The following is a 25,379-nucleotide window of genomic DNA, read 5'->3' as shown; positions in this document are numbered from 1 at the left end:
TTGGGCTGGATCCCGACAATGTGGCCACCAGTTTGTCTCCATGCTATCAGAGATCCCACTTCATTTTCCTCCCCTCTGCTGACTGCCTCATACCATACTACTGTTTCGGCGTCGGCCCATTTCAAGAGATCATGCCATCATACCTCTATTCTGGGTCTGTGGCTTGTTTTCCAGCTCATGGCAATTTCTCCGTTTAGCCAGAATGTAGGCCAGATCCTTGAGTTTGCTCACGTGTTTCAAGTTGCTTGGTCTGGTGAATCCCCCTACCATGCATGCCCTCACAATTCTACATCTAGCTTAATTCCCTTCTCAGTTAGATGTAGGTCAACTTCCCCCCCCAGAATTTTCCCACCTTCGGGCATGCCCAGAACATATGAATCATCCCCGCATCCACCTCCCCACACTTGGGGCATGTTTGTATTTCTGTGCCACCAAATCTGGCGATCTTCCGTGGGGTCATGTATGCCCTATGGGTTATGTACAGCTGGATCTGTTGCAGCTCTGCATTTCTTGACACCTTTCTGTAGCTTTGTGCCCTTTCCCATAGCCCGTCTTGCATGGGTATTCCCGCATCCTCCTCCCAATCCAGTCTCAGCTGGGACACCTCCTTACCCACTCTAGACATCACCAGTTAGTAGATCCGGGATACCTCATGCCCTCCTTCCGAGATATCGTATATCGTTTCTATAGCCATGTCAGGCTGTTCTGCTAGCACTATTTTGGACCATGTGCCCGTCAGGCAGAATTATATGCAGTACCCTTTGGGAACACCACACACAATTAAGACTACAAGTGACAGTACAAATTCACCTTTGGTACAAGCCTGTACTACACAGAAAAAGTGATAGCAGTAGCCGAGAGGCAAGAGCAGTATCAGATAGTTACACAAAGGACAGCAATTACTATGATTCAGGCAAACAAGGTTTTCAAGTAAAAGAATATACATTTATTTCACTCTTCAGTTGTATAACATTACACTATTATAAGCAATCTAAAAATCACTCTCTTAATACACCACTTCCCTTAAATTCCAGACAAGTTAAGCTCACAAAATGAAGATGGAGCCAAATGGCACTCCAGCAATTTAAAAGGGAGAGAAAAACAAAGTTAATAGAAATTAAATCAAACCAACAGGTAAGTACTCAGGGCAATTGAACAAGAGGAACTACAAAGATAGAATCAGGCAGAAAAAGGCATAGGGCCAAAGTCAATGGGTCAAAAGTCTTTTGCTCAAGATCACACAGTTCAGGGTAGTTTGCGGTAAAGTTCGTGGCACGGATTCCGGATGAGGTTGGTTGACAGAAAAGTTAGTTCAAAGAGAAGAGAAGGACAAGCCCTAGGTTTGGAGAAAGATTTCAAACACTTTTACCGCGGTTGACCGAAACGAACAACCGGATTTGCCCACTACCTTAAAACGGAGAGTGAGCTGTAGCTGAGGACGACGTTCCTGGTACTTCCTGCAGGCTCGCGGTTCCTGAAGCGACTGTCGGATTGACAAGAAGTAGGAAGACTGGAGGGTCCTGCACTGCCCAGGGAAGAAACCGCAGCAGAGCAAACAACGAATAAAAGGTGCGCTCCTTAAAACCTAAGTAGGTTCCGACCATCCTGGCTATCCGGCCCACTGTAGCTCTGTACAGCGAATTCGACCAGAGGAAGGGTCCTGGCTTGTCATTTGGGCGAACTGGTTGGTCCCACCAGCTCAAGGGAAGAGGTTTCCTGGAGGATCTTCTCTGTCATCGGATTCTGAAGATTCGGACCTGCAGCAGGGCTACACCGGGCGGTTCAGTCGTTGTAGGAGTCCTCTTCCATCAGCTCCTCGTTGGTTCTTTCGTTCCATTGGCGACTGTCTTTCCAGTCCCAGAAACCTGATTTTTATGCAGTTTTCCCCCATTCATACAGCCTGGCTGTCAATCGCACAGCATGGTGGCTGTCCTGGCAAGGACAGTCACCCAGCCAAACAAACAGGAATGCGACTTGGGTTACCAAGGGAACCCATGGCAGGGGTCCCAAGACCCCTCCCTCACATCCTGTCTACCCAGACTAGCAGGCGCCTTAAGGAGGGCTTCTGTGCAGAAGCCCACGAAAAGACGGCGAACAAAGGAATCAACCCTGGTTTGGCGCGCAGAGTAAAACACGAGAAAGACTAACAAAAATGAAATGGCGAACAAACCCAGCCGTAGCAAAAATAAAATGTATTTGGTCAAGCGGGTTTATGTTCGAGGCCAATATAATAGCCTAAAACAGTACCATGGTTATATAAGATAACTGCGGTAGAAAAGTTCGGGTAGTTACCACTGCCACCAGCCAAGTCTTAATGTAAAAGGAGCGAAACAATGCTCCAAGAGACAGACAAAAAGGGATAAGAATGAACCCTTCCCAATACTCCATGTAAGATGGGGTGCACTGGGTCTGTGGTTTTAAGTTACTAAAATAAAGTTAATGGCAACTTTACCTTTTCTGGGGGACAGTAGTCAGCCCCAGAAAAATGGAGTCAGTGGGAAGTCTAAAAGACACCCCTGTGTCGCTGCACTGAAGGTGCTGTGTAAAACATGAAAAATATGAGGCGATGGAGTGGATGACGCTCCAGATCACACAAAAGTGAAAAAACACACAGCAAAACACATGTAAGAGTGGGAAAAAGGCTCACCAGGTGAAAAAAATAAATCCTAGAAATCCAGCAAAGCTGCTGAGGGACTCATTAGGTAAGGGAAATCAGCCATTTATGAGAATTCTCCCTAACAGGCCCCTTCACCCAATTGACCACTCTGGTATAAGTGATGTATTGCCCCTGGTGTAACCCAGTTTCATCAACTATTGTTTGGAAATCCAATGCCTTCCCTTCTTGCCATATATCTCCATGCACGATTTTTTGGGGTTAACCGCTATGCCCGAGTGTCACGTAACGCTCCATCACCTCCAAAATATATTGTAAATTTTCCTCCGGGTACCGCAGATACAACAGCCCATCGTCTGCGTACAATGATGTCAAGTGCGGTCCCCCCTGAGTGTGGGCCCCGATCTCTTCATAGTGTTGCCTTAGATAGATCGCCAGAGGTTTTAATGCTAGGATATACAGCATCGGGGACCATGGGCAGTCCTGTCTAGTGCCTCTGATGAGTTGCCATTTGTCTGAGATGATCGCTCCAGTTTTAACCCTGGCCAACGGGGAACGATACACCAGTTTCACCCACCTCAGGTACCCGGGTCCCATCCCATATTCCTTCAAGGCCGCCATCAGCCAGGGCCATCTTACAGAGTCGAAGGCTTTCACCGGGTCTAGTGAGACTATTGCTATTTCCCCCTTGGTCGCCTTCAGCCTGTTCTATGATGTGGTGGAGCCAATTATGGTTACCAGATATACTCGTACCTGGGACATATCCAGTCTGGTCAGGGTGTATGAGTTTATGTATTACCCGTTTAAGTCTGTTCGCCAGCACCGCCTTAAGGATTTTACTGTCCTGGTTTTGCATGGATAGCGGTCTGTACGACCAACAGTCTGTGCTTGGCTTATTGGGTTTCAGGAGCGGAATGATTATTGTCTCCCTCAGGCATTCCGGTAGTCTCCCTTTCTCAAAGGATTCATTTAGCATTGTTAGTAGCGGGGGGAGCACTTCCTGCCTGCACGTTTTGTAGAATTCACCAGGGAGCCCATCTGCCCCCCAGGGCTTTGCTGGTGTGCAGGTGTTTGACCACTGTCTCTAGTTCCTCAATCGTAATTGGGGTATATAGGTTCTCCCCATCTTCTGTGCCCAATTTAGGTAACCCTATATCCTCGAACGTCTCCTGAATCTCCTGCTCTGCCATCTCCCCAGCGTCCTCATATAAGTGTTGGTAGAATTTAAGGAATCTCTCGTTTACGCTCTACTGGGTGTCCCATATTTGGCCCGTTTCTCCCCTTCTCTCCTATCGCTGATATGGGTGTCTCGTTCTTATACAGCCATGCTAGCAGCCTCCTCGGCTTGCCCCCCCCCTGCATGTTGTCTTTCAATGTATTTTTTAATAATTTAGGTTGCATAGTCTTTCCCAGAGCCTGCCACATTCTTGTTGTAATTGGCTCATAGTCTCAGTTTCCTCCTGTGAGGTGTCCCCTCCTTTCATGATTGCTTCCATTTTCTTTTCGACCTCTTGTAATTCGCGGTTTGCCGCCTTGAAACCCTTTGGATTTGGATATGGCCGCTCCCCTCACTACCACCTTAAAAGCCTCCCACAGAGTGCCCTCCGACTCTACCCTGCCAGTGTTATTTTCAAAGAATTCCGTTATCTAGTGCCTTAGGTCCGCCAGGAATGCATTATCGCTCAGTGCTGCGGCTGAGCCTCCACGTTGGGTTCCTGGCTCTGGGGAGCTGGTGTCGCCACGCCAGAACCAAAGGGGAGTGGTGCGATAGTATCCTTGCTTTATATTCTGACCTCTCAATTTCCCTGATGAGTTCCGGAGTGGGGAACATGTAGTCCAGTCTCGTGTATAGCTTTTGTGGGGCTGCATAGTGTGAATAGTACCTATCGTTCGGGTGTTGCTGCCTCAATAAGTCTTCCAGCTGAAAATCTCCCAGCAGGCCTACAGGGTTTTAGCTGCGGGAGTAGGTATGTCTAGTTTTGTATATGATCTGTCAATTTTGGGATTTAGCGTGCAGTTAAAGTCCCCTCCCCATATGACCGCAACTCCCAGGTGGGGGCTGATTTTGCTGTATAATGTCTTGAAATAGGCCACTGTGTCTTGGTTTGGGGATTATGCTCAGCTCTCTATTCTCCAACATGCCCCGCATCACCACCATCCTCCCATCCGGCTCCACCGTGGCTTGCAGCAACTAAAAGGGTACATGTGGCGCTACACAGGTGATTACTCCCCTGGCATATGCCGAATACGTTGCTCGAACGGGGGTCCCCCTCCATTTTTTTTATCACATCCTGTTCCTCTTTAGTGAGGTGGGTTTCTTGTAATAAGGCTATGTCTATCTTTTGCCTCCTCAGGTACATCATGACCTTGTTCCTCTTAAGATAGCTATTGAGTCCCCTGACGTTTCAGGTTACTATTCTAAGGTCTCCCATCTTCATCCATAACCCGTCCCATCTCTGCCTCCCCCTTTGTCCTGCACCCCATGTATGCTTTTGCGTGGCTATGAGCTTGCTCCCTAACTAACTATTTTCACTACTAACTCCCCAACACTCCTCCCACCCCCCTCCCTCCCGGTCCACAACTGGCTCAATGGTGTATAGGTGTAAGCTCGCTCCCCAACTTTTAACATCCCTTCAAACTCCCCAAATCCCTCCCCACGCTACCCCCCCCCCCCCCCCCCAAACTCTTGCCCAGCTCCAACAATGAATCCCAGGCTACCCCGCATCTAGACCTTTTCTCGGACCTAGCCGATACTCCGGGCTGCACGGGGGGGGGGGGGGCCGGGGGGGGAACAGTCCTACTTGTGTTCCCGACTTAACTAAATACTAGGGGTAAGAACGTCTTTCATCTAGGTCTCCCACATTAAGCATAAACTATACTTTTTTACAACTCAAGGCATATTTGTGCACAGTTCGCTAATGTTTCTAATTTCTCGTTCAATGCGATTGCCGAGTATAACCCCCCCCCCCCCCTCCTCCATATGCAGTTTACAGTGTTTCCTGGAAATAGCCCAAGTTCACTTATCCGGTCTGTTCTTTGTCTGGTCATCTGCTCCTGCTGGGCTGTTCTGTGCATCCATCCATGCTGTAGCCTCCTCCAGGGTTTCGAAGAAATGTGCCTTGCCGATGTGCATCACTTTCAGCTTTGCTGGATAGAACAATATATTTGTATCCTGCCTCACGCAATCTCCTCTTGCCGGACACGTAGTTCATTCGCTGTCTCTGCACCAAAAAAAGTGTAATCTGGGTACGTGTGATGGTCGCGGATCCTCTACTTATCGTTCCTCCATTTTTGGAAGTGCTCCAGTATCTTCTCCCTGTCTTTGTAGTTCAATATCTTGGCAACGAGTGGTCGGGGGCGGGGGGGTGCCCCCAGCTGTGGCTGTCTGATCAAGGCCCTATGCACCCTTTCCACAGCGAATCCCTGCGTGAGTGCACCCCCATCCATCTCTTGCAGAAGCATAGTCTCAACGTAGTTGGTAGGGTCCAAGCCCTCTACCCCTACCGGAAGACCTATGATGCGAAATGTTATTTCTGCGTGCCCTCCCGTCCGCCTCCTTGGCTCTGTTCTCCAGATTGTGTACCTGTTGTAGCAGCGAGACCGCCTTGGCGTCCACAGTGCAGGTATCTGTATTGGCTTTCACATCCTTTTCTAGCGCACCCGTGGGCTCTGCCAGCTTCCTAACATCTTGCCTTAGGAGGTTTACATCCACGCTAACAGCATCTATTTTTTGTTCGAGAGGTTTTTAATTCTGCAATGGCTGTGTCCAGTTTGCATGCCCATGATGTCTTCAGCTCTGCTATGGCATCCAGAATCTGTTGGTCATTTCGTGACAGGGTTACTTCTACCGATTTGTCTTGTTTCTTGGGTCTCAACATTTCCATGGTCGGGGATGCTTTAGCAAAGTCCTCCAACGTTGGTTGTTTCCCCTTAGATTAACCCACTTTGGACACCATTTCTCCCCTCGTAGTCCTGCTACCCCGGACACTACTGATGAGTCTCTTATGCGCCTCCTTAACCCTTCTTCGGAGTCACAGTTCTGCTGTGGTGTCCGAGCCCTGTGGCTCCTGCACTCGTGGTTGGGGTGGTTGTCCGCGGAACCTCCCAATGATGTTTGGCTTCCGACCGTATCGTGGGTCTATGTTGCTCGAGCAGTATATATGTTTGTCCGAGTTGAGCAGCTCCTCTTGCACAGTCACCCTTAACATGCTGCCTGCCCCTCTCACAGGGCTTACGGTAGGCCCCCGTGAGTGTTCATTTACTGTGAGCCCGCCGGGTTGTGAAAGCACAGTCACTTCTTAACCTCCAGCCTTGCTACTCACTTAGTGACACTTCATATTTCATCTTCCTGATCCTGTGCCTACCAGCGTACATGTATCTATGCAGCCGGGCTCTACAAGCTTCCATCACTCATACTTGCGACTGCAGGGCTTCCGGATCTGTAACCAGTGCTCCTTTATTGCGGCATTATTTTCAATGCCCTTGCTGCATACCTGATGGCCAGCGTACCTCAGTGCCTGTCTGCTGGTGGATGGGGCACCGGTGGACTTGCTTCCAGCCTCCGTGTTGTGGAGCCCTATGTTGCCTTTCTCGTGGGCAACCTATCGCCACTCCAGCAGCACATGCTGGCCTCCAATAGTCTGTTGGCCCCCTGTCATGCGTGTATCTTACTTTCAATGACTCATCCCCTAAGTGCGGGTTCAGGCTCGCCATATTCCTCTGTGTAGTATTCGTGCTCCGTGAGCCAGCAGTATCTTTGTATTCCACCTGTAATCCTCTGTTATGGCCTGCTTGCCTGTGTTGTGGTTTATTTCGTTTCCTTAGCAGGCACGAGTACCGCCTTCCAATATGATGTCAGTTTCACACTCTGTTCTCTTGCCGGCTTGATCCTCGCAGTTCCGTGCTGGCCACAATGTTGCAACTAACACAATCTGCATTGCTTTTGCTCTGATGACTTTGCTGCTACTGCTAATGTGTCCGCATCCCAGCAGCCGATCTTGTGGCTCCTTCAGGCTTGAGACTACAGGCGGCTGCGCTCACAATGTCCCACAGCTGATCCAGTGTCAACATTGAGCTGCATACGCTAATTTCTAGTGATAGTGTATTTGCCGCCTATGTGTCCACTGCTCCCATTGATGCCCCCCGGTCTTCTGAATACACATCCGCTACTCCCAGTTACCAACTCGCTCTGTCCCACGTCGCTGCTGGCTTCCACTAGTCAGGCTGCTTTTCACACTGCTGTCGTCTCTTTGTGCATTTGATTGTTCATAACAGCGACTGGTTTCACTGCCTTAGCCTTCTGCAACCTCAACTCCCGGCTGTACAGCTGATTACAATCAGGCCCTTTGTTCTGTGGGTGCCATCTTGTTTTCACCCACGGCCCAGACACAGCAAACTTTTTTCTCCATCAGTACTTCCTTCTGGCTGTAGATTATCCCAAACTTCAGCTAGCTGCACACCTCATTTCTTCATGCTACAGTGGCTGTTTTTTTTAGCACTTCACAGCGGACTTTAAATGTCCTTCATCCTCAGGATCATGTGCGGATCTGCAGGAGCTCCCAGGAATTACGTCCTACACTGCAGCCATTAAGCCACGCCCCCCGCTCAGAGAAACTTGTTAACCTTTGTGACCTTCCCTAACCTTTTCCCACAACCTCAGTATTGCATTAAGTCAGGGGTGTTGCTAGGTCTGGAAAAGACCTGGGGCTACGCTGATGTTGGAACTGTCGTGACTGGGGGCTAGCTAACCTTTTGGTTGTGGCTCCTGAGATTCTATCCAGGGCTACAACCAAAAAGACAACGCCTCTGCATTAAGTGTTAAAATCAATGTCCACAGTGTCCTAGCAATTGAAGTCACCTCAGGGTGTAGGAAGTGTGTGACACATCCCAAAAGGGTATCTACTTACTTAACTGAAAGCGTGTATTTTTGAAGTGTATTTTATTGGTGCACATTGCCCTTTCTAAAAAAAAAGGCTCATTTTAAAACTGACTGTTCAATTAATAACTAATTATTTTAATAAGAAACCTTGAGTATAAGTGTTATTTGAATACAGGTCATTGTGAATCTCACTACTGCTCACAATTACCCCTCTTGAGAGAAGTCTGGCTGCTCAGTCATTCTACCAACTTGTGTAGTGCAGCCCTATACCAAAGGTTGGGTCACCTATTGCCAAGAGGACAAGGCTGGTGTAGTCTCCCACAGGGTTACAACATACAATCTTGCCTAACAGTCCAGGTACCCCAGATATTGGTGTTCTGCGGCCTGGGAAAGTCACAGGATGTCGGGGTATGGCCCAAAATGAAGAATGTCTTGAGGCTAGTTGGTCCCACCAGCCTAAAAGAGGATGTCTTACTTGGCGGGTTTGCCCTGTCGATTTGAAAACAGGGTCAGCAAAGCTGCAGGGCTTTACTGGTGCTTCTGCAGTCCTGAAGGTGCTGCTGGCATAGCTGCTAGTCTTCTGCTTTGGATTCCTTGTTCTAGTGGTCGAACCTGCCTGTGGTCCCAAACTTCTCACCTTATATGCAGTTACCCATTCATTCACACTCAGAGCTGTCAATCACCTGGGGGTGGGCTGTCCACCCGCCGCCCAGTTGGAACTGGTTTCAGCTGGGCATACCTAAAGACAAAAGGACAGTGCAGTTGGAGCTTGAGGAACGAAGCCCCGCAAAGGCAAAACTCACTAGGTACTTAAATCTACTCTAAATGATAGAAGAAAAGCCCAGAAGGAACTGGCAAATGAAAAATGGCAACCAAAGAAAACCAGGGTCATTTTGAGAAAATGGTCCCCCATGGGTGCTGTACTACAGCTGAGAAATACGCCTGCTAGTAACTTCCACAAAAAGGTAGTAAAAAGTAACCACTGCCACCAGCCATTTAAGTTAGTCAGTGCAACAAAAAGTTACATGAGAAGTAGGAGTTACAATGTAACCTCCCAGAACCCAACAAAGGGTTGTGTAATAGGCATCAGTTACAGGTTTCTCACAAACGCACATCTAGCCTGTACCTATTCAGCACACCCTGGCCCTGTGCGGGTGAGCTCTCCCTAGGCTCTGATTGGTGTACCACCTGTATAATAGGGATAGCAAGAAATCATTCCCTTGTCTAAAGATTGTACTACCATTGAACATCAACAATGGTAAAAAGAATCCAGTGCAAATGCGGGTAGAGGTATTTCACACTAGATCAACTCTATTTGAAAGTTGTGTACAAAGAATAGAGTTGATTTGCCCTAGATTCTTTTAACTGGGTCTTGCTTCCCCCGACTTGCTGTTAGCCTGTCCAGAATAGGTCTGCATTAGGTCTTGCCTACCTGGAATAACAGCCATTCAGTAAAGTCTAACATTGGGTTTTGCTTGCCCTGTGCTGTTGTAGACAGACACAAAAAGAGTCTCTCGTTCCAACTGTCCCTCATAGGTGGTACATAAGGTTAACTTGTATTGCTGGGAAAGATCTAACCTGGACTTTATTGGGAGATATCCAAAAGTGCATAGATTTTACTTACCTTGAGTTAGCTGTGTGCCATCCAAAAATAAGTTACAAGAGTTACTGCTCATCTCAATCTGTGTTTCGCTGATCTCAAAACCACCTGTAATTGAAAATTACATCCTTCGGAATTACTCACCTGGTATAACTATGTGTTATCACAAAAGTAGTTATAGGTTTTTACTGTACCACCATTTGAAAAAAGGTATATTGTCCAGTTGACCGATTATGTGATTTGTTACCGAGTGTCACCGTGCAACTGGTAGGGTCTATTGCCTTTGAATTACTGAATGTAATTGTGAAAGTAACCATTGGGTTTTACTCCCCAAGAATAGGTGTGACCTATACTGAATGTGTATGAAAGGGTTGGACTTCTCTAGAACTACTGTTAGGTGTTCCAAATAAGGTTTATGCTTTGGTCTGTGTACCTGCAAGCATATAGTGTTGTGTTTTTATAATTGTGATTACAATTAATTTGTGAATACTTAATTACCTTTAGATTTATCTGGGCCTACTTGTATTTAAATAAATCCTTTATTTTTACATACATAGTGTTTCTTTGGACCATTTGTATTACGATTTCACTACTGATGCTACAGCCCTCTCTCCCTCCTAAAATAGGCCTGGCTGCTCTGTTTACGCTACCATGAACTCGGGTGTTACAGCCTCATACTAAGAGTCGAGTCTTGTACTGCCTCAGTTGAACTGTTTTACTAATCCCTTAGTTGGACTTCAGAAAAACTGTACTAACAGGGGACATCCCTGCAACCCGTCCTCATACAGAATGTCACTGTATATAATGTGGCCAATGGCTTTTCCCGGCGACATTATGTATGGGGGCATATTACCGATACCCTCATCTCATTAACTCTAGGATTCTGGGGCTTGAACCAACAAGGTTAGGTTTTTTAACTTCGGAATAAGGGTAGATTGAATTCCCCTCGAGGTATTTAACATGGGGACTGTGAGCATTAGCTATTTCAGAGGAAGATGGTTTAGCAAAGACTTTTCCAAAACCCTTCATATTCTACCGTTGGGATTCAGGAAGGCATTTAGTTTGAGATACCAAAAAGGATCTTTCTTTTGATATAGCTTGTTCCGATTTTCTAACCCTAAGTTTCACACCCCTAGATCTAATATGAGGTTAAGATACATTGAAATGACAATATGTCATGACCTCTTTAGGTACATTGGGAATAGTCTTCCTGTCAGAGGAAAAAATGTTGTGTCTCATCCCAAGTAATCTCCTCACTACCAGTTAGGGGGAATTCTCAATTCTGTGTTAATTCCCTTCTACCTTAGAGACCCCCCCCCAGCTCTTTTGCTGAACTTTAGGAATTATTTAAGAGAGCGAGACCTTTTTTCCCCCACTCTCTCGTGTATTTTTCTTTGATTTGAACCCTGTTTTTCTTTTGGTTTTTGATTTGAACCCTTTTTTTCCTTTTGGTTTTGGAGTCTGACAAACTCCGTAGGCATCGTCTTTTTGTATTGTGACAAACAGCACCCTCAGTGCAGTGTCTCAGAGAAGTACTATGGATTTCTCTAAGGTTTAAATATCTTCTCTTGGATACATTATAAGTTACTCACCGTAGTGACCAACATACTCTTAGTCCCCTTTCCTCCATACTACATGGGCGTCTCTTCCAAGGGATGGGAGACAGAACCTTTTTCACCAGAAAAAACGTTCTCCTTTAAATTTAGAGACATGCAGGGGTTTGGCCCAGGGAGCATGTGCTGCCCACTCCGCCCTCCGGCGCCACACCTCAGTCCCCATTGACAAGTCGACAATGGATTTAACATTGCCTAATGACACCAGTATTAGGTGGGAGTTTGGAGGAAAGGGGACTAACAATGTTAGACACTACAGTGAGTAACTTATAATTACTCTTACGTCCCGTCCCCTTTCGTCCATACTCCATGGGCGATTACAACTGAATGTAGGCCCAGGGTGGAGAGGAGACCTAGGTTCCTGAGACCCACCTGTCCAAAAGCTGCATCAGATCTAGAGCTAGCATCCAAACGGTAATGCTTGCAGAAAGCCGAGGGAATGGCCCAAGTGGCCGCCCTGCTTATGACTTGCCAAGGGACATGGCGCTGGATGCGATGGCTGTTGCTTGGCTCCGACTGCGTGGGCGTTCATGTTGGCCAGAAGTGGCTTGTGCTGGCCTTCGTACACTCCTTTGATGACCAAGACCACCCAGCGGGATATGGAAGTCTTGGAGGACCAATAGCCTGGTCTTGAGCCTCCGAAAGTGACGAACAGGGTGTCCGATTTGCGGAAGCTCTTGGTCCTGTCCAAGTAAAATATCAGGGCACGCCCGACATCCAGGCAGTGCAGCACACTGTGCTTCGTCCTCGGGATCAGCAAAACGTAGGAAGGACTATTTCCTCGTTCAAGTGGAAAGCAGACGGCACCTTGGGCAGAAATGCTGGGTGTGTCCGCAGGACTACTTTGTCCTTGTGAAAGGTAGTATATGGCTCAGAGGCGACCAGCGCCCGGATTTCGATGACTCTACGAGCCGAGGTGAGGTAGACTAGTAAGGCCATCTTGATGGTGACCAACCTGATGCCTGCAGATGCCATTGTCTCGAACGGTTTGCGCGCCAGGGCGCACAAGACTATGTTGAGGTCCCACACCGGGTGTGGCCTCTTGACGGGCGGGTAGAGCCTTGCGAGCCCCGTCAAATGTTTGACAATAGGATTGGAGGAGGAGAAGAAGATCCCCTCCTCCGAGTTCCAGTAAGCTCCGATGGCTGCGTGGTATGTACGGCAAGTGTCAACCTGCACGCCAGAGTGGGCGATGTGCGCTGAGAAGGCAAGCACGTCGTCCAAAGTACATGCCAGGGGATCGATTTCTTTGGAGTCTGCCCAGTGGCAGAATATGGACCATTTGCTTTTATACTGGGCCCTGGTAGTCTTGCCTTGCACCCTGTATGATTTCCAGATTAGTCTGCGAGAGGCTGAGGTGCCACAGCGTTACCTGCTCAGGTACCATGGTGAGGGGGCTAGTTTCTGTGGCGCGGGGTGGATGACTCTGCCCACCCCTGCTGTGCCAGAAGATGTGCTGGTCCTGTGGGATCTCCGAGAGGCTCAGCAGCTCCGAAAACCATGGCCTGGCCGGCCACCATGGAGCTATAAGAATGATCTTGATTTTGCAAAATATTCTGAATCAAGGCGCAAGCCTTCATGTCGTTCCACTGAAGCCAAAATGCATTGCCCAGGGAGCCAAGGCCCTGTCCCTGCCAGGAGGCATATTTAGGGCACTTCTTGTTGTGCCAGGTGGCAAAGAGATCCACCTGGGGATGACCCCCACCTGTTGAAGATCTCCTGAACAAGGTAGTTCAACTGCCACTAGTAATGATGTGCTCCCAGCTTGCTGAGCCTGTCCGCCTCCAGGTTGGATTCTCCCGGGAGGTGGCCTGCCGTGAGGTAGATGCCCTTTACCAGGGCCCACTCCCACATGCTAATTGCCAGTCTGCACAGAGGAGGGGATCTGGTGCCTCCTTGCTTGTTGACATAGTACATGCTGGTCGAGTGGTCTGTCTGGATGAGGACAACCTTGCCCCTGAGAAGTGGTAGGAATGCCCTGAGCGCTAGCCAGATGGCGTTCAGCTCTAGCCAATTGATGTGGTATTCCTTCCTGCTCCTGTCGAGTCCAGGTGCTGTGGACTGAGATATCGTCCAGGGTGGCTCCCCAGCCCTCGAGCGAGGAATCCGTGGGGACGGTGGCCTGCGGGGTGGGCGGCCAAAAGGGTTTGCCCGTCCGTAGGCTGCAGTCCCTGGACCACCATGTTAGGTCCGGGTAGAGATGGAGGAACATTGATCATCTCGGATCGAGAGCCCCGCTCTTGGTTCCATGAGGCCGCGAAGTGCAGCTGAATCCTCCTCATCCTCAATCTCGTGTGCGGGATGGCTGATAGGACCGCCGTCAATAGACCCATGAGATGTTGGTACCACCATGCCGAGGTCACCTCTCTGCTGAGGAAGTGGGTTGTGGCCCTACTGATGGCCAAGATTTTGTCCTCATATGGAAATACCTTGTCGGAGCATGTGTCCCAGATGAGGCCCAAAAATAGAGTGTGAGGGCTGCAGCTGTGACCTCTTGAGATTGAGCGAGAAGCCCAGATCGTGCAGTGTGTTCATAAGGGCATGGAAGAGTGGTGACCCGCTTCCGGAGATGTAGCCCTGACAAGCCAGTCGTCGAGGTATGGGTAGATGAGGAGGGCCGTCACCGTATTCATGAGCCTGGTACAGACCCTGGGGGCCGAGTTGAGGCCAAAACGAAGAACCTTGTATTGAAAATGGCAGCCTATGATCCTGAACCGTAGGAAGAACGATGGGGCTGCCAAATTGGGACGTGTAGGTACGCGTCCTTCAGATCCAGGTAGCACATCCAGTCTCCCTTGCACAATTTCTCCGCTATAAAACCTGGCATAACCATCTTGAATTTTTGCACGGGTGGTGAGAGGTTGAGGGTGGAAAGGTTCAGCACAAGTCTCAGGCCTGCCTGGTTCTTCTGAATGGCGAAAATCCTGGAGTAAAAGCCTAAGCCTTGCTGGGAGGCTGGGACTTCCTCTCCACTGCCTGGCTCTCTACAAGCGACCGGATCTCTGCCAAAAGCGTTGCTGTCCCAACCTGTGGGAGTGGAGGGGAGCAGAGGCTGGGATAGAAGGCGGTACGCCATGGATACTACGGAGAGGAGCAGAGGCTGGGATAGGAGGCGGTAAGCCATGGATACTACAGAGAGGATCCAGGGGTCTGTGAAATTCTGGTGCCAGAAATGTGCGTGGAGAGCAAGCCTGCCCTCCAGTGGAGACACGTGGCCCCGAAGGGGCGTGTCATGCCTTCTTTCCCCTCAAAGGCTGTCGCGGAGGAGGGGGACTGGAAAGAGCCCCTACTCCCCCTCAGCCCCTCTTTTTGTTGTTTGCACCGGTTCTGAGACGGCAAACAGTCAAACGTTCCTGGCAGCCGTGGAACTCTCCATACGTACGCCCCCTGTCAGAGCGCTGCTGTGACTGGGGGTCTGACTTGGGCGTGGCCCTCGTCAAGATGGATAAAGATTTGTCTGTTTGTGAACTGTTTTTCTTCTTGTCCAGCTCTTCGTCTGTGGTGGAATGGAAGAGGCCCCCTCCCTCGAACGGTAGATCTAATATGCGTTCTTGGACGTCAGGGTTGAATTTCATCGCCCAGAGCCAGGCTGTCCTTCTCATGTCCTTGGCGATACAGATGGCACGGGCAGAGGTGTAAATATGGGCCACAGTGGATTCCATGAGCCTGCGCCACCAGCTTGGCCTCAGCGAGCCCTGCCTTAAAACGTGATTGGCTCTGCGTAGGGATTTCCGGGAGGAAGTACGCAATTTCCCACCATAACCTTTGGTTAGCAGCCGCCAGCATGGCATCTACGTTGGCCTGACGAAAATGCAAGGACGCATTGGAATAGTTTTTCTTCTCGCCGTACTCCAAGAGTACAGTGATGTTGCAGTGATCACTGAGGAGTGTGGCTGAGGGTGGGCTGAGAGCAAGCGTGTATCCCCCTCCATCTGCCTGTACTTGGTGTCCAGACGTCGATTAACCGGCTAGGCCGAATAGGGCTGAAGCCAACCCTTCTTGGCCAGGGAGACTACATCGCTTTGCAGTGGAATCCCTGTTTTGGCAGAGCAACATCGCATGAGGACTTCAGCCAGAACCCCCTCTGCCGGTTGCTCAACTTCGGGTTGGGGTAGGCCTAGATACCCCGCCAGTCCTTCAAGACACTTGTTGAAGGCCCTGACTGAGGATGGCATATTGGGATCATCCTCCTCCTCATCCGTATCCTGTGGATCAGTAGGATCCTGCGGAGGTAGAGGAGTAGTTGGCGCCAGAGGTTGAGGAGCCGCCTGAGGAATCAGCTGGGGAGCCGGAGGCAGCATTGGCGTCAGGAGCACTGGCGCCTGTGGTGCTGCTAGCATCATAGGGAGGACTTCCCTGATGGCGTCCTTGAGGATAACCCCCATCTGAGGTGACTTCATGAGGCCGAGGAACCCCTCGAAGAACCCCTCTTCACTGGCCGTAGAGGTGGCAGGGGGTACTGACGGGGTAGATGGGAGCTGCTGGTAATACTGAGCTTATGGCAAAAAAGGAAAAGGTTAGGGAAGGAAAGAATAGTTAACAAGTTTCTCGAACAGGTAAGCACTTTAGAATCCCCCAATGAAAAATAGGTTAACCCTTTCCCAGCTATACAAGATAGGCATGTATGACTTTTTGGAGGGAGTCAGAGGGTAAGAAGAGTGTGCAGGGAGCCAGGACAGCCATTGTCAATTGAGCAAAGTCTAGGGAAGCTGAGGCACTTCTTGAAGATAGCACAAAAGTCTTGCACAATGTTAAAGGTTTTGTTGTAAAAAGAATAACTGTTAGGCCATAAGCTCAGAGGGTTGTGAAGGGCAAAGCTGCAAGCAACTCTGCAAAGGGCAGCAAATGCAAGTCTCCAGTGAGAGCACGCAAGCTGCACACAACATTAGGCAAGTACCCATAGTTACACAGTACCTTAGGTCTGAAGAAAAGGTTCCAGCTGGCTTCTGTTCCTGTTTTAGTCCTGCAGATACTGTTGTTCCTGGGCCTCAGTCGTGGGGACTAGAGGGAGGGCATCTGGGGACTCCTGCACTACGGTTTGAATGTTGGTGGCAGCAATGGGCACAATTCAGATCAGCAGCACTTCGTGGTTTCAGCTACCTGCAAATAGCACCACCGCGGTTCTTGGACACCTTATGGACTTTCCTTACTTCTGGGGTCCAGCACTCTGTTGGGGTGACTCAGGCTTGGTTAGTCCCGCTTCGAGGGAGTCCGGAGGATCTTCCTGGTGCTCGGGTCCGGCTTAAGGCGATGCACTCGATTCTGGTATTCCTGTCCCCAGGCGTTCGGTTCCTGCAGCAGCAAAGAAGTACAGCCAGCAGAGAGAGGGGTTCTTGGGGCCGATTGGTCCCACCAACCCAAGGGGAGAAGTCATCCTTTCTGGGCTTCTGAAGTTGATTAGAAATTCGGAGCTTCAGCACTGCAGCAGCGCTTCACCGGGCAAACCAACGGTCCAGGAGGGTGCCGCAAGCTTCTCTTCCAGTTTCTTCTTCGGTTTCTTCGTCCAGTGGTCGACTCTGCCTTACTTGTAAAAGACCTCACCTTTTAGGCAAGTCTCTCCCATTCATTTGCAGCCTAACTGTCACTCGCACAGCAGGGTGGCTGTCCTCCAAAGACAGCCAGCCAGTGAGCCAGCCAACCAACCTTTGGGTGCATTCCTGTAAACAAGGGTTTCGGCACCTCCCTTGCTTCCTGCCCTGCCAGACACGCTGGAGCCTAAGGCGGGCTTCACCAGTAAATCCTGCCAAAGACAAAACAAACAAAGGGACCAAACCTGATCTGGCAAACAGTAAATCTCAAGAAGGACCTTTCCAACAAGAAATTTCAAAAAGACTGGGGCCATTTTGACAAAATGGGCACCCATGGGTGCAATCCTGCAGCTGTGAATGCAGCCTGCGGAAAAACGCACAATGGTAGGAAAAAGGAAACCACTGCCACCAGCCATTAATTGTAGGAAGGGTAACACAAAAATGTTACATGAGAGGGTAGATAAAGGGGATATTAAGTAAAGAGAAAAAGGTAAGTAAAGTCAATTTCACTTTACTACTCTTGCAAACAGTAGTTACTCTAGCGTCCCGTTTCCTCCATGCTGCATGGGCGTCCCTTCCAAAGGATGAGAGACCGAACCTTTTTCACCCGAAATAAACCTTCTTCCACTTTAAATTTAGAGGTGCACGGGGGTGTGGTCCAGGGAGCATGTGCTGCCCCGACTTCTGCTCTCCGGTGCCACACCCCAGTCCCCTTTTCCACGGGAACGGGCCGAATGCACCAGCATTCCTGGCTTGGCTTCGGCCATGTAATTTCACGCGCGGATACTACTTCTCTTTTTATCGACGCCCTGGCTCAGACGAGTTGGCGGTGCTCGAGAATGTAAATCCAATGGGCACCTTGAACTGCAAAGTTTCCTTGCAGAAGGGAGTCCCTCAAGGTGTTGGGATGCATGTAATAGTAATGGGTTATTTATAACGTGCTTAATACCCAGAGATTTCCAAGCGTGGAACCAGGGATCGAAACCGCGTTGCTCCACCTCGTCTTGCTTCCAAGACAAGCGCGTTGCCCCTGAGCTATCCTCCCGAGACAAGCATCCCAGCTGGGCAAAAAGATACAGGTTGCGAAAAACCTAATAGCACATTGCGGAAGCAGACTGAGGTTTGCACAGTAGGAGGAGCATGTATTGTTTTTAGTTAGGTTTGACACATTAAATACTCACATAGCAACACAGAAAGAGGAACACATGTATTACTGTTGCAGAGGTTATACATAGGGCAGTATTATAGTATCCGAAAGGTATGGGCCGAAGTAAGGTGTGTGGGACGAGCCAAGACCAGTGGAAGATGGCGTCAGAAAGATTCAGTGGTAGAAGCGAGGTCAGTGTGTTAACATGGCAGAATGTCATCATATTGCAAGTTGGGGCCTAGCAGATTATGAACATAACAGAATGCAGGGCCTGATGTGGAGCCGCGGCTCTGTGTAGCTCAGCTCTGAAAAACAAATCCCCTTTCCCGTTGCCCAGGAGAGAAGCCAAGGTCAGAGGCACACGAGGAGTACAGATAAGCACCAATTGCATACAGCTGCAGGGCCTGAACAGAATGTGAGCTGCTAGGGATGAGTCCTTTGAAGACAAATTCATGAGAACAGGACACAAGGTTTTGTGATGCAGAGGCAAAGCAAAGATTTAGAGCACTACTTACCTTACAGAGGTAAGGAAGGCATGTATCAATGTAAGCCATTTACAATTTAACACTCTCAGTTGGACACCTTACAGAGACCTTCGAATGAGCACCCACATGGCGCCAGACCCCTCTGTATGTGGCATCTATTCTGGTTTCGAAAGTTCACTCACTCCTTGGATATTCAATTATATTCACGTCGCTCATCACATACGCCTTAAACTCTGTTCTTTGCAGATTTCTTCATACGATGTTGCCGCTTGCAACCTTGGTTCTAGCGCAGACCGGTCTGCTATCAATCTCCCCTACTCACCAGCTGGGCTGACTTTACTGGAGTGGCTTTGTTGTCAGAGCCAAAGACAGTACCACAGCAGCAATCGCTCCTCCCCACCTCGGCCGTCGATGCAGGAAAGCCAGACACTCAATGCACCTTTCTTCAGCTTCAATTCCCGGTCTTATGTTTCTTATCCTCGAGGGCTCATGAAAGTAAGAAAGTAACATTTTTCTTCCTCTGAAAAGGCCAAGGGCAATTCCCTCCTTGCAACCCTTTCTAGTCTTGCTGTCTTTCTCCTCGTATTCAACTGCCACCTTGGAGCTGCTGCTTCGCTCAGAGTGTGCTTTCGTGCTCCGCCTTTTATCCGTGTAGGAAGTGTGATGGAAGTCAGGTGTGTGTAATTATCAGTGATTGCCTAACTCTGCCAGACCCTTGTGTTGGGACATGTCAGGCTCTGGTGTCAGTCCGTTGCTGCTCACGATGAACTATTCGAGAGAATGTGTGTGTATCCGAAAGGGGGAGGGGTTGAGTTCTTGGGGAAAAGGTGTTACAAGGAAGGGGATACCACATCTCACCTTGCGGTGTCCCCACTTCCAATCCCTGAGGCCCCTCCAGATCTCCCCCATCCAGGTGATCCTCCCGCACTGGTCCACCCCCAGGAACTGGATCCAAAAGTGATGGCCGCGTCCTGGCGACCTGTATGACAGATTCCCGGTGACTGGCGGGTGTGGCACCTTCAGGTTTCTCACATCTCCCCAATGAGCTGTCACCCCATAGGAATTACAAGTAGGCATTCAACTAGAACAAACTCAAGAGCAGTGCCCCAGTTATGTCATTACTGGGCCCCTGGGGTGTGCAGGAGATAAGGGGGAGCTGTGCAGGAGATAAGGGGGAGCTGTGTCTGGAACTTAGTGTGATTTGTGATAGGAGGAGCAGAGTTGATGCCAGTAAATTAAGTACAAGGCCGAGGAGGCAGCTTGTATGCGCCACAGCGTCTGGTATAATGAAAAGGCTCATTGTCTTATCAATGCCGAGTTAGCCTTGACAGTTCACTTCGGTCGTGCCTGGAACAGAGGGGTGCACATCACATGACACGCTTGATTTATTAATGTGTCAATACGATTGAACACCAATCCCGTACCTGCCTTTACCAGTGACAATGCAGGGGATGATGTGTTAGGAGAAGGGGTTTAGATAGTGTGTGTGTGGCCAATTACTCCACAAACTATAGTGGGGGGGCATTAGTGGTGGGATAACGTTGTAACCTATGCAACCAAATGTTGTGATTTCCCACTATAAAAGATGTAACCTTATGTGATGTGACCAGTTCCGTGTCCGTTCGGTTCTATGGGACCGTCTGAGCCCTTTTGCATGTAATAAATCTTATTTTCCCTTGTGAAAAGGTGCAGTGATTATTTGACCTTTTGGATTATTTTTATCACACGGTTTTTGGGTTGCAATTCTCCTTACAAAGGCAAGAGCTCAGTAAAGGCCAGAAGGAGTGTCCATCTTTGGAAGGCCCAAGGAGACGGGCCTATTCCCAGTTGGTGAGCTCCCTGGGTTTGTGAGGATTGGCTCACCTACAGCGAGCCCATAGAGTAGAGTCTACAGTTGGTGATCACATGGGATTGGTGCTCCCCCAATCTGTGAGACACTTCCTCTTGTAATTGGCACTTGAAGTCCCCTTTGCATGTCATTTTGGAGCAAGGAGGGCCACGCAGAGGGTAAGCATGTACTCCCAAGATGGTGGTCCATCTACAAAACCACTGCAAAAGTTTCACCAGTTGTCTCACAAAAAAAGCAAACATCCAGGCTCCATTGGTACCACTACCTGTGATGGGTGTACCATTTGAGAGGGTTGGTATAGACAATGTTGGTCCATTAGCCCGTAGTACATCCTCAGGCAGCAGGTTTATTTTTGGTAGTATTCTATTATGCTACAACATATCCTGAAGCATCCCACTAAGCACAGTAACTGCCAAGTCAGTTGCTAAAGTCTTGCTTGTTATTTTTAACAGAGCTGGTTGTCGTAAAGTTGCTGTGTCAGGCAGAGACGCGGCTGAGGTAGGCAGTGAGTGGAGGAAGAGGCAGGCAGAGAGCGGGGCAGAAGCAGGCAGAGAGCACTGCAGAGGCATACATTTATCTTTCTTGCAGCAACAACCCTGTGTAAGTTCTGCAACTCTGTCTTGATGAAAAATGTTTGCTTCCTCATTTATGCTCACCACTTTTCAGTCTTCAGGGTCAGATTTCTGGGACCAGAGGGTCAGTGATTCTGTCCCCAGCACTATATGTCATGATTCCCCCAACAAGCATTGTCCTGATGGGCAAAAGTCCTAGAATACCACAATGAGCACAGCACATGAGCAAATGAGTTCCAGACGGCTCGGAGTTCGCCAACCAACATTCTAAGAAAGGTTAAAGATGGGCAGCTCTTTCGCAGAACTAAAACGTGCATGACCCAGAAACCAGAGCAGTTAAATAAGTGAAGCCCTTGGGTGGCCTCCTCCCCAAATCAGTCATTCTCTGCTCCTAGATGAATGAGGCAGAGGGAGACCATATTACCAGTAGCCATTAACCTTCAAACCTGGCTTCAGGTATACTTCCAATCAGTACCTCTGCATCACAAAGGTGCTAGAGCTCCTGTAGATTAAACCACCTTAACATTGCTTTACTTCTTTTTTTAAAGAAATGGTTAAAGTAACTGAAATTGATAAAGAAAATAAATCCTCGCAGTGTAGTCCGATTTTTTTGTTCATGTAGCCAATGCAATTATTATGCTGTAATTAACTTCTTGGAAAATGGGAGGGATGCAGCCGAGTGTGCGAGCTGTAGGAATTGTGGGAACAACAGGTCAGGCATCGTTACTTTAAATGACCAAGCTTGAAGACTTTCAAAATAGAATGTGATTTAGTATCTAAGTCCTTAGCAGGTGAGGATGGTTTAAAAAAAAAAAAAAAAAAAAAAAGACTGAGAAGGGTGTTTGCACATAGTTTTCAAGCACTTACCTGCATCCAAAAGAAAAGACGTTTGGATCCAGCTTTAAACTTCAACACGAACACTCGCCCTGATGTACACTGCGACACCTTCTTGAACTCGCAATCATCTGGGAAAATAATTAGGTCCTAGCAAGCGAGAAGGAAACTATGAAGGTCAAGCATTTACTACAATTTCAAAATACAAATCAAACTGTTACACCATTCTCTCACCACAATGTGGGACAACAGATCTACCTACTGTACAGAAACTAGGCAATAATGGCATAGTAATGGTAATCTTTATTAAAATTGGATTTCTCCATTAACACCAAAACATATATATTAATAAACAGACAAACCAATAAAAAACCTACTAAAGCAATGACACCAACAAATAATCATTAAATCATCATAAATTACATTTAGAATTCACACGTGTTCACCATTCAAATTACCCTAAAAAGGACTGAATTCAAATTAACTTAGACTGACGAAACAGGGCTTCTCTTACATACTGCAACAAACTAAAGATAACATTTGTATTGTTACAGTTCATGATTAAAAAAAGGTGCAATATTACATTTTGTAAAACAGGGCTTTAACCACTTCCTATTAATTTGTAAAAAGATAGGTTGATTTAAGAAGGAAGTGACCCAAATCTTCATGCACCCCCATTTGGCAATAGCACCTCAAAAACATAGCTCCCGTGCCCATTTTCGGCGTACATTAGAGGGAGCATGTTGAGTCTATTTATCAGAATTAGTCTCCTGCATTCACTGGAGTTTATTTCACAGACTTCTTTCGCCCTTAAGAGTCTGCCACCAGACCACTCCCCATTAGTTATTGAGCTACAAAATGGGTAGAGTAAGCCCACTGGGCAATGGCGACTAAACACGGCTGGGGACCCTGAAATTTGTGGAAGACCAATCAACAAAAAAACGAGGAATATTTCAATATAAATACAGGGACCGTTGACAGCCCTGTTATCCTCTGGGAGGGCTATAAAGGCAACGCTGCGGGGGATGGGGTGGGGGGGTTCAGGGGAGGCGCTCTAAATGGTGGTAGCTAGGCGCAAGAATCATGTGAATGCGGTGGAGGTGGCGGAGAGGGCGGTAGGACAAGCAGAGGAGGAGTTACTCTCCTTGGGGGTCGCCAGAGGCCAGGTTGACCTTGGCACAGGAATCACTGCGGAACGTGGCACTAGACAACGCCAAGGCAAAGCCAGATACATGAAGCCAGGGACAAGGCCGGTAAAATGTTGGCCTGGCTGGAGAGAAGCGATAGAGGGAGTGGACACTTCGGGTCATACAAGATACACAAGGGAGCAAATTTACCAACGACACAAGACATAGAGGGGCCCTTTGCCCAATATTAGGAGGCACTCTTTAGTCCCCAAACAAGGTGTCTGGTGCAGGAGCGCCTGACGCTCTAGATTGGGTGCCTCTTCCAGTGCTCACCAGGCTCTGGGAATGGAAGCAGACATAAGAGGAAGAGAGCACAGTTGCAATTGCACAGCTATACTTGGGTAAAGTGGCAGGACCCAATGGTTTCACAGTGGAGGTGTTGAAGCGACAGGAGCAGCGGGTGGTCAGTCCACTCTATCACCTCTTTACATAGTGCAGGCAGGCAGGACGAGTGTCTTCCTCCAGATCTTAGAATGGTAGCATAGTGGTTCTCCCGAAGCCTGGTAAACCCCTGGAGCAGTGCGCCTCCTATAGGCCAATATCTTTGATAAACAGAGAGGCCAAGATCCTCGCCTGGGTTCTGGCTAATGGCTTAATGGGGGTAATAGGCTCTCTGCTACATCCAGACCAGTGCGGGTATATGCCTTCCAGATCTACACGGATGAACCTGCGCAGGGTGCAACTCGCCATAGCCAACCGGCTTGGCTGCCGAGATACCAGATCCCTGGCTCCCTTAGCAATAGACTTTGAAAAGGCGTTCGACTATAGTGGGACGCGCTCGGGGAGATAATGGGTTGTTTATGGTTTGTGGGCAACATCTTGCCCTGGGTCCGCGTTAGGGAGAATTCTCAATTCTGTGCTAATTCCCTTCAACCTTAGAGACCCCCGGCTCTTTTGCTGGACTTGGGGCTTTTTAATTTTAACCCTGAAGTAAGTGAGACCTTTTTCTCACTCTCTCATGCGTTTACCTGATTTGGATTATGTGCTTCCACTGTTTTTGGAGCGTGTCAAACTCCATAGGCATCTACTTTTTGTATGGTCACACAGCACCTTCAGTGCGGTGTCACAGAGAAATCCTTTTAGATTTCTCATAAGGTTTAAATACCTTTTCTTGTGTGAACTACAGTTTCCAAGAACAGTAAAGTGAAATTGACTTTACTTACCTTTTCCCTTTGTAGTCGAGCACAGCCCATCTTATGTGGAGTGCTGGGAGGTTACCTAGTAGCCCCTTATCCTACATTCTCATGTTACATTTCTATGTTACCCTCCCTACTTTAATTGGCTGGTGGCAGTGGTTTAATATTTCCTACCATTGTGCTTTTCTACAGCAGGCTGAACCCTCAGCTGGAGTACAGCACCCATGGGTGACCATTTTGTCAAAGTTTCACCATTTTCTGTTTTTGAGATCTTTCTTGGGTTTTACTCGGTAGTCGAAACAGATCCGAGTCCTTTGTTTGTCTTGCATTTAGCAGACATCAGCTCTGAAGCCCGCACCTGGCTCCAGTGTGTCTGGAAGGAGAGGGTGTGAGGGAGGGTTGCGAAACTCCCCTGTCCTTTGTCTCTAGGAATGCCTGACTGCAAGCAGTCAACCCTGCTGTGCGATTGCCAGCCTAGCCCATTTCTTACATAACCTGGTAACATATTGTTACAATTCTGAGTTTTACATGAATGGCTGGTGGCAGTGGTTTTACCTTTATGACGTTTAGGCTTAATTACTTGCAAGTGGTTAATTCACCCTTGGTAATGAAAAGAAGGGACACAATTTTTCTAAAATGATGGGTTCCTTTTTTCGCCATTTCTTATGTGCTTGCTGTTTGTGAAGTCTTCCCCTGCCATTCTAGGCGGGAATAACCTCACTGGAACCTTTGTCTTCGGCGGGAATCCTTTGGATTCCCTGCTTAGGCTCCAGAGTGTCTGAGAAGGCAGGAAGTGAGGGAGGAGTCCAAAACTCTGCCGCCCCCGGTCTTTCACCTTGGCTGAAAGGAACCAACTCGTAGCGGGGGGGGGGGGGGGGGGGGGCTGGCTGTCCTGGTTGACCAGCCCTTGCTGTAAAATGCAGATGTTGTGCAGTA

General features: G+C 48.6%; 1 protein-coding gene across 2 annotated transcripts in view; it reads right to left on the bottom strand.

The window, feature by feature from the left end:
• Window positions 1–25,379, bottom strand: part of ADRM1 (ADRM1 26S proteasome ubiquitin receptor) — a 337,972-nt gene that overhangs the window by 233,761 nt on the left and 78,832 nt on the right. For both annotated transcript variants that reach the window (XM_069650735.1, XM_069650736.1), the window contains one exon: window positions 22,154–22,270. In XM_069650735.1, coding sequence (XP_069506836.1) covers window positions 22,154–22,270 — 117 coding nt within the window. The remainder of the gene's footprint in view (window positions 1–22,153; window positions 22,271–25,379) is intronic.

The sequence above is a fragment of the Ambystoma mexicanum genome, chromosome 3p (assembly GCF_040938575.1).
Source record: "Ambystoma mexicanum isolate Mex_15411 chromosome 3p, UKY_AmexF1_1, whole genome shotgun sequence".
Lineage (NCBI taxonomy): Eukaryota > Metazoa > Chordata > Amphibia > Caudata > Ambystomatidae > Ambystoma > Ambystoma mexicanum.
The sequence above is the reverse complement of the archived record's forward strand: the minus strand, read 5'-3'. Positions and strand labels throughout refer to the sequence as shown.